The sequence below is a fragment of the Chenopodium quinoa genome, unplaced genomic scaffold (assembly GCF_001683475.1).
Source record: "Chenopodium quinoa cultivar QQ74 unplaced genomic scaffold, ASM168347v1, whole genome shotgun sequence".
In the NCBI taxonomy this organism is placed as follows: Eukaryota; Viridiplantae; Streptophyta; class Magnoliopsida; order Caryophyllales; family Amaranthaceae; genus Chenopodium; species Chenopodium quinoa.
In genome coordinates this window covers 2,676,250-2,689,268 of record NW_018744996.1, presented here as the reverse complement: position 1 = coordinate 2,689,268, position 13,019 = coordinate 2,676,250, and the positions used below count along the sequence as shown (strand labels likewise).

Sequence of the window (13,019 nt, the reverse complement as noted above, 5' to 3'; positions counted from 1 at the left end):
CTTGTATTTCTTTAGTACTTAGTTCTAAGGCCATAACTTATGAAGCTTTTTACTTGACTGTAACGATTAATTTTAAGGCAGAAATAAGGAAACATCTCGTTTTGCTATTGTTCATCTCTCTGAAATAAGTTAATTTTGAAGGTTAGTTAATTTTGTGACAATGAAGTGGAATCATCAGACTTCAGTTAGCTTGCTTATTAAAGTAATAGAGTTCAGTACATTTAAAACCGTTTCTCCCTCCTAGTGAACCCCTCAGTCAAAATAAATTTCCAGGACGCAGATGTGTTGTGCTTGGATTTAGCTTATGATTTGTATCAGCATTCTGTTGAGCCTCATTGACTTACTGTCCAAGAAGTGCAGCATTTAATCAAACTGTCATCATCTCTTCCTTTTAATAAACTAGCTAAGACACCCCCATGGTGACCTTTGATTTAAACTAATACTGCTTTTTGTTTGTGAGAATTCAATTTCACTTGATGTATCCTCTACTTGAGCTATTTCAATTCTTATAAACTTTTCTGAATGAGATAATTCCATTGGTATTGTTGTGAATCTTGTGATCTAGAAAAAGATGACTACAATTTTGTTTCATTACATGTTTAGAAACAGTGTTGAACATGCATTTTATTACACGAAATTAACAATGTTGAATACAGACAAAAACACAGTACATGGACTGTGAAAATATCAAAATACCACTACACAACTTGGCATATTGAGCCTTCTGGATTCAAAGCAAATTGAGATTCTCGTGAAACGGTCAATATCTAAGTGAGAGATCCGCAGGTCATCATCTTGTGATGTGCATAATGAAAGAATCCATTTCTACACGAGAAGTACCACCTTCAGCAACTGATGCTCTGACAACATCACCCAGTTCTGCAGCCCTTTTTTGCATCTCCTTTCCATCTTCTGATGTCATCAATCTTCTCAATGCATTCTCAATTGTAGTTGCCATCACTAGGTCAGCACGGTGTGTCCAATCTCTCACCAGTGTACCGATTCTTAGCACCTCTGTCACCAAAATGGCATTCCTGGGTTGATCGGAATGCATGGGCCAAGCTGCAATTGGCACACCCATGCTGATGCTCTCTATGCATGAGTTCCATCCACAGTGACTCATGAACCCACCTACGGATGGATGTGCTAGAATTTGCACTTGGGGTGCCCAGTCTCTTATCACCATTCCCCTATTTTTCACTCTCTCTTCATACCCTTCCGGCAGTAGAGGATTTCTCACTTCACTACCTGAAAATATGTCTGCTGGATCCGCTCTTCTAAGTACCCATACAAACTTTTGTCCGCTTCTTTCCAAGCCTAGCGCCAGCTCCGTGATCTGCTCATCAGTCATTGAGGTTGATGATCCAAAAGAGACATATATCACTGAATCTGTCTCTTGTTTGTCTAGCCATAGTAAGCATATATGTCTATCAATCTTGCTATCCTTTTCCACTGGATTCAAAGGTCCAACAGAAAAGTACTTTGCCTCAGGGTCTATTGACAGCTTCTCCAATAGTTGGACATATCTACCTTCTATCAGCCTTGATGTGTTGAAAAGTGCTCCAGCCTCAAACCCCAAAAGTAGATATTGTTGGACTATGAAGTTTAAAACCTTTGGCGGCAAGCACCCTTCATTTGAAGGAATGCATTTTGGGACTTCAAAGTCTAGCTGAAAAGGTTTTTCAGGTATTTTTTCCCAGGTATTAAAGAAAATGGTAAAGGCAGAGATGGGAAAGAAGACATACGATTCAGCTTTTGGGATGTTTTTTACATCTTGGATCACAGAAGTCATTAGGCTATCAAAAATGACAATGCTTCTCCTGAACTTTGTAGAGAGTTCTTGCAGAAGTTGGGAAATAGGTTGACGGAGATGCATACAGGCATCGAATAGTGGTTCAGCGTTCGCAGGGAAAAAGGTGGAGGGGTCGGGATTGGGAGGAGGTGAGCTATAAGGTGGGATTTGGAAGTCATGGAAATGGATTTTACTTAAAGTTTCAGATTCCCAACCATGCAGTCGGAGCTTCGCTTGGTGGTTGTGGCTGGCAGATCCAGCATAATGAACTGGTAAACCATAGGAAGTAATGAGATGAGCAAGATGGAGAAGCTGGTTCAAATGACCTTGGGCAGGAAAGGGTACCATCAACACTGCCACTTGAGGGTGTTGTATTTCATTTTGCTGTGATTTTTTATTACAATTTTGGCCTTCCATTATGGGGTTGCGTGAGTGTAGGAAGAACTGTGGTTTTTATACTACTCTTGATAGATAGAAAAAACTTCATTAAATTATGTTTACTTGTCAGCAGGATTTGTTTAATGTTTATTTTATCTGCAACTTGATGCCGGCTCAATTCTTTATTCCCTAATTTCGCCATGATGCAGTAAGCAATAAGATGCATTTAAGCATGTTACATACAATTGTATTTGTATCATTTTATTTGTGATCTTGTCTGCTGGCGGGTGGTCAAATAAATCTGATCCAGCTTTATTCTTTTTTTTTTTTTTTTTTTTTTTTTTTTTTACAAGAGCGAAAGCAAACAAACAGCATTACATCAAATTCATAAGCTTGACCCGACATTTTCTCGCAATATCGTTTGCCCTTTGAACCTAATCTCTCTGTACTTTTAGGATGGTGCATCTTCGGAAAGGCACCCACTTCTCTTAACCCCTTAAGAAACCACGTTATCGAGACCTCCTTGCCTTGGTAATCCTGTAGGTTGTTCAACAAGGATTATGAATCAGTTATTAAAAGGATCCCATTCCTACCTTTAGATCGAGCCCATTTCATTGCTTCCAAAAAGCCCAAGCTTCACATTGTATTACAGATGCTGCAACGCCGTATTTTCCTCCCTCATCCAGCCCGAATCCTAGAGTGTTGCTCTTAACTACCCAGCCTATCCCTGCTCTCGTAGTCTTCTTATCCCAGGAGCCATCTGCTTCTACAATGAAGTCGTCGAACCCCGTCTTCTCCCTTCCTAAATGGACGTAGTTAAAACCTGGAGGCAGGATGGTTTCATCCCTTCTGATAGGCTCTTCCTCCGTTATCATGCTAGCACGATGGGAAAAGTGTTCATGATCTTGTATTAAGATCTATAAACTCCATCACTAGGTTACTCCTTCCAGCCGAATCCTTGAAGCATCTGGCATTTCTAGCCTTCCACATACCCCAAAGAGTCGCAATAAACCGCGAACATCGGGCTCCTTGTTTACCATCCTCGCTATAAAAGAGCAGGATATAGTGCTGGATCCATTCTTTTAACGGAATAGACCTAAGAAAGTCTGGGCAAACGTCTAGGGAACCTGTCTCCCAGACTTCCTTTGCCTGAATACAATACCTGAAAAGATGCTGGCTGTCTTCCTCTTCCTCTCTACAGAGATCACACTCTGGTTCAACCGGAATACCCCTGTGTGCCAGATTTTCCTTGACGGCAATACCATTATGAAATAGCTTCCACAGGAACACCTTCCATTTTGGCTGGATATCCATTCTCCATACTAGCTTCACTAATTCCCGGTCCTTTGCCAAGAAAGAGGCACTATCTAGCCCCAGGTTCTTGGAAAGATAGTAGTACCCTGTTTTGACCGTATACCTTCCCGATGGGTGGTGTTTTCAGTAAGGAAAATCATCCTCATTGGAAAGCGGAAGTTCCATTGACAAAATTGCTTTCGCCCGCTCCCAATCGAAGTTTTCCCTGATCTTTCCTACCTTCCATTCGTTCGTTTCCCTGTCTATAAAATCACTAACCTTCCACATCGAAGCGGCCCCCAGAGTTTGGCCCGATTTTAATAAAGGAATCTCCCCTTTCACCCATGGCGTACTAATTGCATTAATACTTTCCCCATTCCCTACTTTCCACGCGAAACCCCTTTTGAATGCTTGAGAAGCTTTTTGAAGACTTGTCCTTCCCAGGGACGGAGTACCTCTTCTGATATATGGTCTAGCCATGCTGCATATCCCACATGGTTGAAATCCTGTGTGGACTCTTGAGAGAAGTAGCTGTGGATTTGGATGCATCCTAGTAGCCTGTTTGAAGAGAAGAGCATCGTTGAGCTTAGTAGAGCCCCTAATTCCCAATCCTCCCATGCTTTTAGGCAGCTGGGTAACGTAATCCTCCTGTTCAATGCAACCCCTTATTATCATTACCAGACCACCAGAACCGAGAAATCAACGAATCAATCTTGTTTGCTATGCTAAGAGGGAGTTTCAAACACTTCATGATATGAGCCGACATGCTGATCAGTACCGTGTTAATGAGGATAAGTTTTGCTGCTTGTGATATGTGCAGGTGGACCCATGACGTAATTTTAGTCGATACCTTGTCGACTAAGAATTGGAAGTGGGGGCTTTTCTTTCCCTGAATATCGATCGGGACTCCCAGATGTATCCCCATGTTCCCCATCTCAGGCATAGCAAGAATTTGTTTCACTGTGGATTTCCTGTCCTCATCTACCCCTGGTGCAAACTTAATTACTGATTTCTGAAGATTTAATTGTTGCCCTGAAGCTTTACTAAACTTGTGTAGAATGTATGATATGCTCTTTCGGATTGGTTTTGAATCTCAATTGAAAATTTTATAATATTCGAAATGTCTTTTTTTTTTTTTTAAAAAAATAAAATAAAATTAATTAATAGAAGCAAAACCCTCCGCATACATTACACATAAGGACTAGATTCATTTAAGCTTTTTGTAATTTTGTTTATTTTTTACTTTTTACATAAGATGTTAAATTAATTATTTTTGTATAGCTTCTTATTAATGTTATTGTACTTATTTTTTTTTTGAAGAAAATGTTATTGTACTTATATTTCTTTTAATTTAGATTTGATACTAGGTGTGAAGCCCTTGCGATGCACATCTTTGTTTTTATAATTTATTACTATTATTATTACTCCCTTCGTCTCATAATACAATACCTCTTTAGGTTTTTATGCAGGAATTAAAAGAGAAAGAAAAAGTAGTTGGGAATAATTGAAGAGATAGAGAGAGAAAGTGTTGGTAATTAAGGTTAAAAGTACAAAAAAGAAAGGAAAAATTGCCAATAATAATCCTAACTGTGTTTCGTCCGCCTAAAATAATCTCAATTTTCGATTATTTTTTGAACGATTTGCCAATGTGGAGTTGAAAAATAAAGAAATTAATAGAGTAGTGTTCACCTAAAAATATTTCTCAATTTGGTGTCCATATAGGTTTGGAAATTACGAACCTAAGTTATATATTAAAAATTATCGAAGAGAACTTTTTTCTAATAAAATCCTAATAAATATGTATACCATCAAATCTTTTTTTTTTATTTTTTTTATTTTTGACACGAAAAGGGTTGTTTTAATTAATTACTCAAACCTTAATGAAGAAGAACATGAGGTTACAATAGGTGGGATTTCTTCAAACCAAACTTTCATTTATGCATAAGATATATCTTTATCGAGTCAAACATCAAATTTTTTTTATCTTAAATAATGCTTACAATATCTTAATTTTTTTTAGCATTGAGCCTCATCAATTCATCATTAATGCTTTTGTATTTTATTAATAGTAAAAATGGATATAAGCACTATGGATTTTATGAATATGATGTAGTAATATAAATGTTTAAAAACTTTCTTGCATTTTTTATTGACAGCATGTAACCAAGAATATAAGAGCAACTCTAATGGTTGTAGACTTGTAGCTAGGAACTTGCTTGCAATATTAAATAATCCCTAGCTAGTAGTTTGACCATTGGAGCTAGAAAATGCAATTAGCTTGGTTAAGCAAATTAGCTTTGGAGAATATATATATATATATATATATATATATATATATATATATATATATATATATATATAATCAATAAAATGAAATATAAAAAGTTAATTAAGGAGGTGGGATTCAATTAAATTGTAAGCTAATTGCTAGCCATTGGAGCTCAAAGTAGGTACATGATAATTGGCTTAAAAGCTTATGTGGCATGCCAAGCTACATGTCAAATTAGCTTGCCATTGAAGTTGCTCTTATTAAGCTAAGCTAGAAATATCTAGCAAAATAGCATAGCTAATACAAGAAGGATACTCTTCCTCCCAAACTCTCAAATCCTCATAGTTTCTACTATTTTCGAGCAAGTTTGTGGGCAGCCACAGTCCCACATCTGCTGAGTTGCGAGTTGCGAGTAATCAATGAAGGAGCACAAAACAAGTAGCTTAAGGATGTCCCTAACAATGATACGGCAAAAGCTAGACATTTCTCGCTTCCCCTGCTTCAAATAAGTGAATAGATTGTTGTAGTCCGTTTCTAGCATATTTGTTATGGATATAAGTTGTCAAAAAAATATGTAACATGAAACATCAACGTTTGGATCAATGGTGAATTAAAACACTTAGAGAATAGTTTTGAGACTCCAATGATTTTTTTTATTGAGACTTTAAATACGAAGCAATAAAAATTAGGTTTAGAGTTTCAATTCTAAGTGAACACTACTTTGAGAAATATTTTAAAGTGAACACTATTTTAGTAATTTCTTTATTTTTTAACACCAATTTAGCAAATCATTCTTATTTTTTAGTACTCCCAACTTTATACTCCATCTGCTCAAAACAGTCCCAAGTGACCGGTGACCTGTTAAATAGATAATTTATTTTTTAGGTTTAATGTACACGTGTCACCACATAATTGGTCAAAAATTAAAAAATAATTAATATTAATAATATTATTATTAAATACTTAATTAAAAATAAAAACACCACCACATCAGCAGCAATCGCCCCAAGACCTGCCCTTCGGCCAGCGCCACCCCCTCCCCCTCTCCTTGACGGCGCCGGACCAGCTACCCACGATCGGCGCCGCCCTACCCCTCTTCCTGCCATCAGCCCTTCTCTTCCCTTTAAACTCTACCCAAGGACAATTATTTTGTTTTTAGCTTCACATTTACTATGGCAAACTAGCAATTTTGAACTTGAAAAAGTGAGAGTTAGTGGAATATAGAAAGTGAGTTTCTCTTTTGACTTTTTTGATAGAAAAGAGAAATATTTAGAGACATTGATATTATTACTATATAGTAAGAAAATGTGGACCATGTAGTTGGGTATATATAGAAATATAAAAGCGAGTTATTTCTTTATCACAAGTAATTAATAATAAAAGCAAAAGTATAAATATTTTAAAAAGAACATATCAAAATGGAAGGTAGGAAATAAAAAAATAAAAACAAAAAGAGTAAGCAAAATAGTTCTTATGCTCAAATATGAAGTACTCGTAGTTGATTATTAACGATAACAAAATTTTACTTAAATTTGCTCAATTCGCACAAAAAATTGTGAAATGATAGATTGCTTAAAAAAAAAAAAAATATGAACAAATTTAGCTAATGAAATGATTTTTCCTTCCCTAAAGTTTACTCGTATAATTGTCTTACAAGGGAATATACAAAAAAAAAAAAAAAAAAAAAAAAAAAGTCCACACACAGAATCGATCTGCGGACCTTCAATTTTCAAGACTGACGCTCTTCCACTAAGCTATTAGGACTCTTGTCTTTACAAATGTCTTTACAGATTAATTAACTAATTCTAAAATTCCTGACTTTATCTCTCTCTTCTTAAACCCTATTACACTCGAACACTTTTCAGTTCAGATCAGTGCTTGCTATAGTCCAATTGCTTTCGGTGGTCTGTCTTCCTTAAACAAGGATTTCTTTTTTTTTTTTTTAATTTTTTTTTAACCAATTGTAGGATGATATGTGTCCGGTAACTTGCAATAACAAGTTAGATGACCGGTCGGGACTGTTTTGGGCGGATAGAGCATAAAGTTGAGATTATTAAAAAATAATCAGAAGGTGGGATTATTTTTTGGATCGGATATCTAGTTTGGGCAACCCTACTATGTCTGCTGATATGTGATTTCTCTACGGTTGCAGGTTGAAGTTGTCTTATGCTTCGCTTTTCGTTGTAGGAAAGTGCCAATCCTTGTATTCTATGCTTATTATCATAGTAATTCATAGATGATCAAAAGGCATTAGCTGAGGGCCACTTTGCTTCCTGCACGTCTAAGCTGTTCCTGTTTCAAGAAGTATGTTCTGTTTTTATTTCCAGGAAAAAGTATGTTCTGTTTAAATTAGGTTTAGTTAATTTATATTTTTATTTGCAACATGGAGTAAGTGTTTAGGAAGCACAATACTCCCTCCTGTCCTTTTCTTTTTATTTATTTATCTAATTTTTACACCCTTTATGTTTACGAATTTATACTCTTTCTGTCGCTAAATGTTAGCCCAATTTCCTTTTTGATCCGTCCTTTTAAGTTTGCCCTATACCATAAATGGTTACATGGGACCACTACTTTGCTCTTATACTAACTATTTTAGTCCCACCATTTTTTTTCTCTCGTCAACTCTCTCCAACCAAATATTAAAAAGCAACTTCATCTTTATGGGGCAAAAATAAGGGACGGAGGGAGTATTGTGCTTCCTTAACACTTACGTGTGTTCTAACTAGTAAAGTTTTACATGCTCCAAGGGAATTGGACATTGTCAAGGAATGCTATACTATGCCGCAAAAGTCAAGAAAAGGGTAAAGTTGGAAATGGGAAATAAACTACAGGGTTCAGTAATTGGGGATAAACTTTACATCTTGGTCCACAAAAGCATACGCAATGTTATTAATAACAACTATTCTCTTATACATAGGTGAGAGGTGCTGTAAGAGCTGAGAAACAGGCTTGCAATGATGCATAGAAGCTCTGAAAAATGGATAAAAGTGCTCAGAAAAAGGGAAATAGTTGATTGGTATCTGGTGAGTCTTGTAGTATTTCCCCACGTTGAACACAATTGTGATTGGAATAGGAACTATTGGAAAACTTAAGAATGCTTGCGTACTTATGATAAAATGATGCAAATAGTTTGAGAATAGATAAGCAGAACATGTGAATAGTACGAAGTATAAGACACTACAACACAACTGGATGTTGATCCTTCTGGACTCAAAGCAACTAAGATTCTTTGTGAAAGGACCACTTTTTAAGAGAGAAATCTGCATATCTTCATCTGGTGACATGACTAATGAAAGAATCCATTTCTACACGAGAAGCACCACCCTCAGCAACTGATGCTCGGACAGCATCACCCAGTTCTGCAGCCCTTTTTCGCATCTCCTTTCCTTCCTCTGATGTCATCATTCTGTTCAATGCATTCTCTATAGTATCTGACGTCACTAGGTCAGCACGGTTAGCCCAATCCCTCACCAGTGTACCAATCTTTAGCACTTCTGTCACCAAAACGGCATTCCTGGGTTGATCGGAGTGCATGGGCCAAGCTGCCATTGGCACACCCATGCTGATGCTCTCCATGCATGAGTTCCACCCGCAGTGACTCATGAAACCGCCTATGGATGGATGTGCTAGAATTTGCAGTTGGGGTACCCAGTCTCTTACCACCATTCCCCTATTTTTCAGTCTCCCTTCATACCCTTCCGGTAACAGAGGATTTCTCACTTCATTGCTGGAAAATATGTCAGCTGTATCGGCTCTTCTGAGTACCCATATAAACTTTTGTCCGCTTCTTTCCAAACCTATTGCCAACTCCGTGATTTGCTCATCAGTCATCGAGGTTGTTGATCCAAAAGAGATATATATCACCGAACCTGCCTCTTGTTTGTTTAGCCATTGTAGGCATATATGACTATCATTTTTGCTTTCTTTTTCCACTGGATTCAAAGGTCCAACAGAAAAGTGCTTTGTTTCAGGGTTTATTGATAGCCTCTCCAATAGTTGAACAAATCTACCTTCTATCAGCCTTGATGTGTTGTATAGTATTCCTGCCTCAAACCCCAAAAGTAGTTGTTGATTGACTATGAAATTAAAAACCTTTGGCGTCAAGCACCCTTCATTTGAGGGTATGCATTCTGGGACATCAAAATCTAGCTGAAAAGGCTTTTCGGGTATTTCTTCCCAGATATTTAAGAACATGATAAAGGCAGAGACGGGAAAGAAGACATAGGATTCAGCATTTGGGATGAATTTTACATCTTGGATCACAGAAGTCATTAGACTATCAAAAATGATGATGATTCTCCTGGACTTTGTAGAGAGTTCTTGTAAGAGTTGGGAAACAGGTTGACGGAGATGTGTAGAAGCATCGAATAGTGGTTCAAGGTTAGTGGGGAAAAGGATAGAGGGGTCGGGATTGGGAGGGGGTGAACTAAGAGGGATTTGGAAGTCATGGAAATGGATCTTATTTAAAGTTTCAGAGTTCCGACCATGGAGTCGGAGCTTCACTTGCTGGTTGTGGCAGGCAGATCCAGCATAATGAACTGGTAACCCGTAGGAGGTTACGAGATGAGAGAGATGGAGGAGCTGGTTCAAATGGCCTTGGGCTGGAAATGGTACCATCACCACAGCCACTTGAGGGTGTTGTACTTCATCTTGGTTGCCTATTTTACTGCAATATTGGTCTTCCATTTGGGGTCAAGTTTTGAGGTAGAGTATAGGAAGAATTGTGATTTTTATAGTATTCTTGACAAGTAGAAAAAACTCTATTAAATTATGGTTACTTGTCGTACGCACAAAGCAAACTTTGTTTAATGTTATTTTAGCAGGAACTTAATGCTGCCTCAATTCTTACATCACTAGCTGCGTCATGGTCCCTAGCAGTAAGATGCATGTTAAGATTAGATTTTATAACATTTTATTTGTGACTTTGTCTATTGATATCTTTGTATTCGTGTTAAGTGTCATAGTAAGTCATACATGACCAAAGGGGGTATTAGTTGAGGGCCATTTTGCTTCTTGCACATCTAAGTTGGTATTTTTTCAAGCAGTATGAATATTTTCTAGTAGCGTTAATTTTGCAAGTTTGAAGTTTGAAACTCTTATTACAACCTGCTTCTGTTTGTAAGAACTCTTAATTCAAGTTTGCTTTCTGATTTTTCTTAGGGTATAGTCATGATCTAGAGGCCTGGAGGCAGGTGACTGTGCCTATAAATTTTAGTGCATGGAAATTACAATGCCGAACACGGAGATCATAGTAGTAGGATTAAGGAACCATAGACAAGCTTAGTGCCTGCTTATTATGAAGCACAGATTCATGTGAGTTTATGAACAAGAGATTCACTAACAGTAATGTTTAAATGGTAAATTTCTGTAATTAAGATAAGATAAGAGCATAATTTGTTGAAGAGCCTTCTGGACTCAAGTCAATCTCTATTCCTTTGTTTACTAATTTTGGCCCTGTATTACTCTTAACAGATTTTTGTTATCTGGTTACATGAGAAATGAAAGAATCCATTTCTAAGAGAGAAGTGCCTCCTTTGATAACTGATGCTCGAACAGCTTCACCTAGCTCTGCTGCCCTTCTCCGCATCTCCTCCCCTTCTTCTGATGCCATCAGTCTTCTTAAAGCATTCTCTATAGTAGTTGATGCCACCAGCTCAGCATGGTGTGCCCAATCCCTCACCTGAGTACCCATTCTTAGAACCTCTGTCACCAAAACGGCGTTCCTTGGTTGGTCGGAATGCATAGGCCATGCTGCCATTGGCACTCCCATGCTGATGCTCTCCATGCACGAGTTCCACCCACAGTGACTCATGAACCCACCTATAGATGGATGTGCTAGTATCTGTAACTGGGGTGCCCAGTCTCTTACCACAATTCCGTTGTGTTTCATTCTTCCTTCATACCCTTCGGGCAGCTGAGGCATTTTTACTTCATCACCTGTAAAAACATATCCAGTATCAGCCTTTCTAAGCACCCATATAAACTTTTGTCTGCTTCTTTCCAATCCCAACGCCAACTCTGTGATCTGTTCATCTGTTATCGAGGTTGTAGATCCAAAAGAGATATATATCACTGAATCTTTCTCTGTTTGTCTAGCCATTCCAGGCATATATGTCTATGCTTCTCATTTTTGCTTTCTGTTTCCACTGGATTCAAAGGTCCAACTGCAAAGTGTTTCATATCAGCTTTTCATGGCAGCTTCATTAGTAATTCAATATATTCATCCTCTATCACCCTTGACGTGTTGTAAATCCTTCCAGACTCGAACCCCAAATGATCTCGTTGATTGACTATAAAACTTGTAACCCTGGGCGTTAAACCCCCTTCCGTGGACTGAATGCCTTTTGGTACATTTGAATCTAATGTAAAAGGTTTCTGTGGCATTTTGTCCCAAGAATTGAAGAAAGGAGTAAATGCAGAGATAGGAATAAAAGCATAAAGTTCAGCATTTGGTATATCTCTCACATCTTGTACCACAGAAGCCATTAGGCAATCATGAATCACGATCACTCTCCTGAACTTGCTTGACAGTTGCTGTAAGAGTTGGGAAACAGGCTCATGGAGATGCTCAGAAGCATCGAAAAGCGGTAGAAGGTGTGTAGGGAAATGGACGGCAGGGTCTGGTTTTGGAGGAGGGGAGCTGTAAGGAGGAAGATTGAAGTCATGGAAATGGATTTTACTCAAAATCTCCGCGTTCCAGCCATGGAGGCGAAGTTTGGCTTGACGATTGTGGACCGAGGATCCAGCATAGTGTACAGGTATTCCATAAGAAGTAATGAGATTTGAGAGATGCAGGAGTTGATTAAGGTGGCCTTGTGCCGGAAATGGCACCATCAGAACTGCCACTTTGGAGTCTTTATAGCAAGTCTGGCCTTCCATTGTTAGTTGGGGTGGGAACTTGGCAGGGAGTTATGTAGATTTAGATCGTTGAAGATGAGTATGACTTTTTGACCACTAAATTATAACTACTACTATGTATTATTGCTACTTTGGATACAGAGTATAAAATTATGATAATTACAAATGTGTTTATAGGCTATCATCAATTTAACTAACTCCATATTTAAGTTTGTATCAAATTAATTCAGATTAGATTAGACTATATTAAATTTTCTTATTTATATTTAATTTTTGTTAAATATCTTTATTTTTGTAATTAAAAAATTATAAAAATTACATATTTAAAAGTCAATATTAATACGAATCTATTAAGATCAAATCATAATAATATTCGTAATTGAACATTAGTACTCCGTAATTCTGTATAGTATCTGCTGTAAAGAAGGC

At 37.5% G+C, this 13,019-nt stretch overlaps 3 protein-coding genes, 1 non-coding gene and 1 pseudogene across 4 annotated transcripts; all 5 read right to left on the bottom strand.

Moving 5' to 3' along the window:
- Nucleotides 1-455: 455 nt before the first annotated feature.
- LOC110707326 (zeatin O-glucosyltransferase-like) lies at nucleotides 456-2,338 on the bottom strand. The gene has a single exon (XM_021885343.1). It carries the CDS (start codon nucleotides 2,207-2,209, stop codon nucleotides 791-793), a length of 1,419 nt encoding a protein of 472 aa, XP_021741035.1. The 5' UTR covers nucleotides 2,210-2,338; the 3' UTR covers nucleotides 456-790.
- A 729-nt stretch (nucleotides 2,339-3,067) lies between these two features.
- Nucleotides 3,068-3,484, bottom strand: LOC110707184. Its single transcript, XM_021885189.1, has one exon. It carries the CDS (start codon nucleotides 3,482-3,484, stop codon nucleotides 3,068-3,070), a length of 417 nt encoding a protein of 138 aa, XP_021740881.1.
- Nucleotides 3,485-7,424: 3,940 nt separating this feature from the next.
- Nucleotides 7,425-7,496, bottom strand: TRNAS-UGA. The gene has a single exon. It is a non-coding gene; the product is annotated as a tRNA-Ser (tRNA).
- Nucleotides 7,497-8,546: 1,050 nt separating this feature from the next.
- LOC110707325 (zeatin O-glucosyltransferase-like) lies at nucleotides 8,547-10,451 on the bottom strand. The gene has a single exon (XM_021885342.1). The coding sequence runs from the start codon at nucleotides 10,416-10,418 to the stop codon at nucleotides 9,003-9,005; it is 1,416 nt and encodes a 471-aa protein (XP_021741034.1). The 5' UTR covers nucleotides 10,419-10,451; the 3' UTR covers nucleotides 8,547-9,002.
- Nucleotides 10,452-11,110: 659 nt separating this feature from the next.
- Nucleotides 11,111-12,663, bottom strand: LOC110707128 (annotated as a pseudogene).
- Between the last annotated feature and the right edge of the window lie 356 nt (nucleotides 12,664-13,019).

What these genes read in the sequence shown, in the direction of transcription:
- LOC110707326 (XM_021885343.1), bottom strand. Translation starts at nt 2,209, where the DNA reads ATGGAAGGCCAAAATTGTAATAAAAAATCACAGCAAAATGAAATACAA.
- LOC110707184 (XM_021885189.1), bottom strand. Translation starts at nt 3,484, where the DNA reads ATGGATATCCAGCCAAAATGGAAGGTGTTCCTGTGGAAGCTATTTCAT.
- LOC110707325 (XM_021885342.1), bottom strand. Translation starts at nt 10,418, where the DNA reads ATGGAAGACCAATATTGCAGTAAAATAGGCAACCAAGATGAAGTACAA.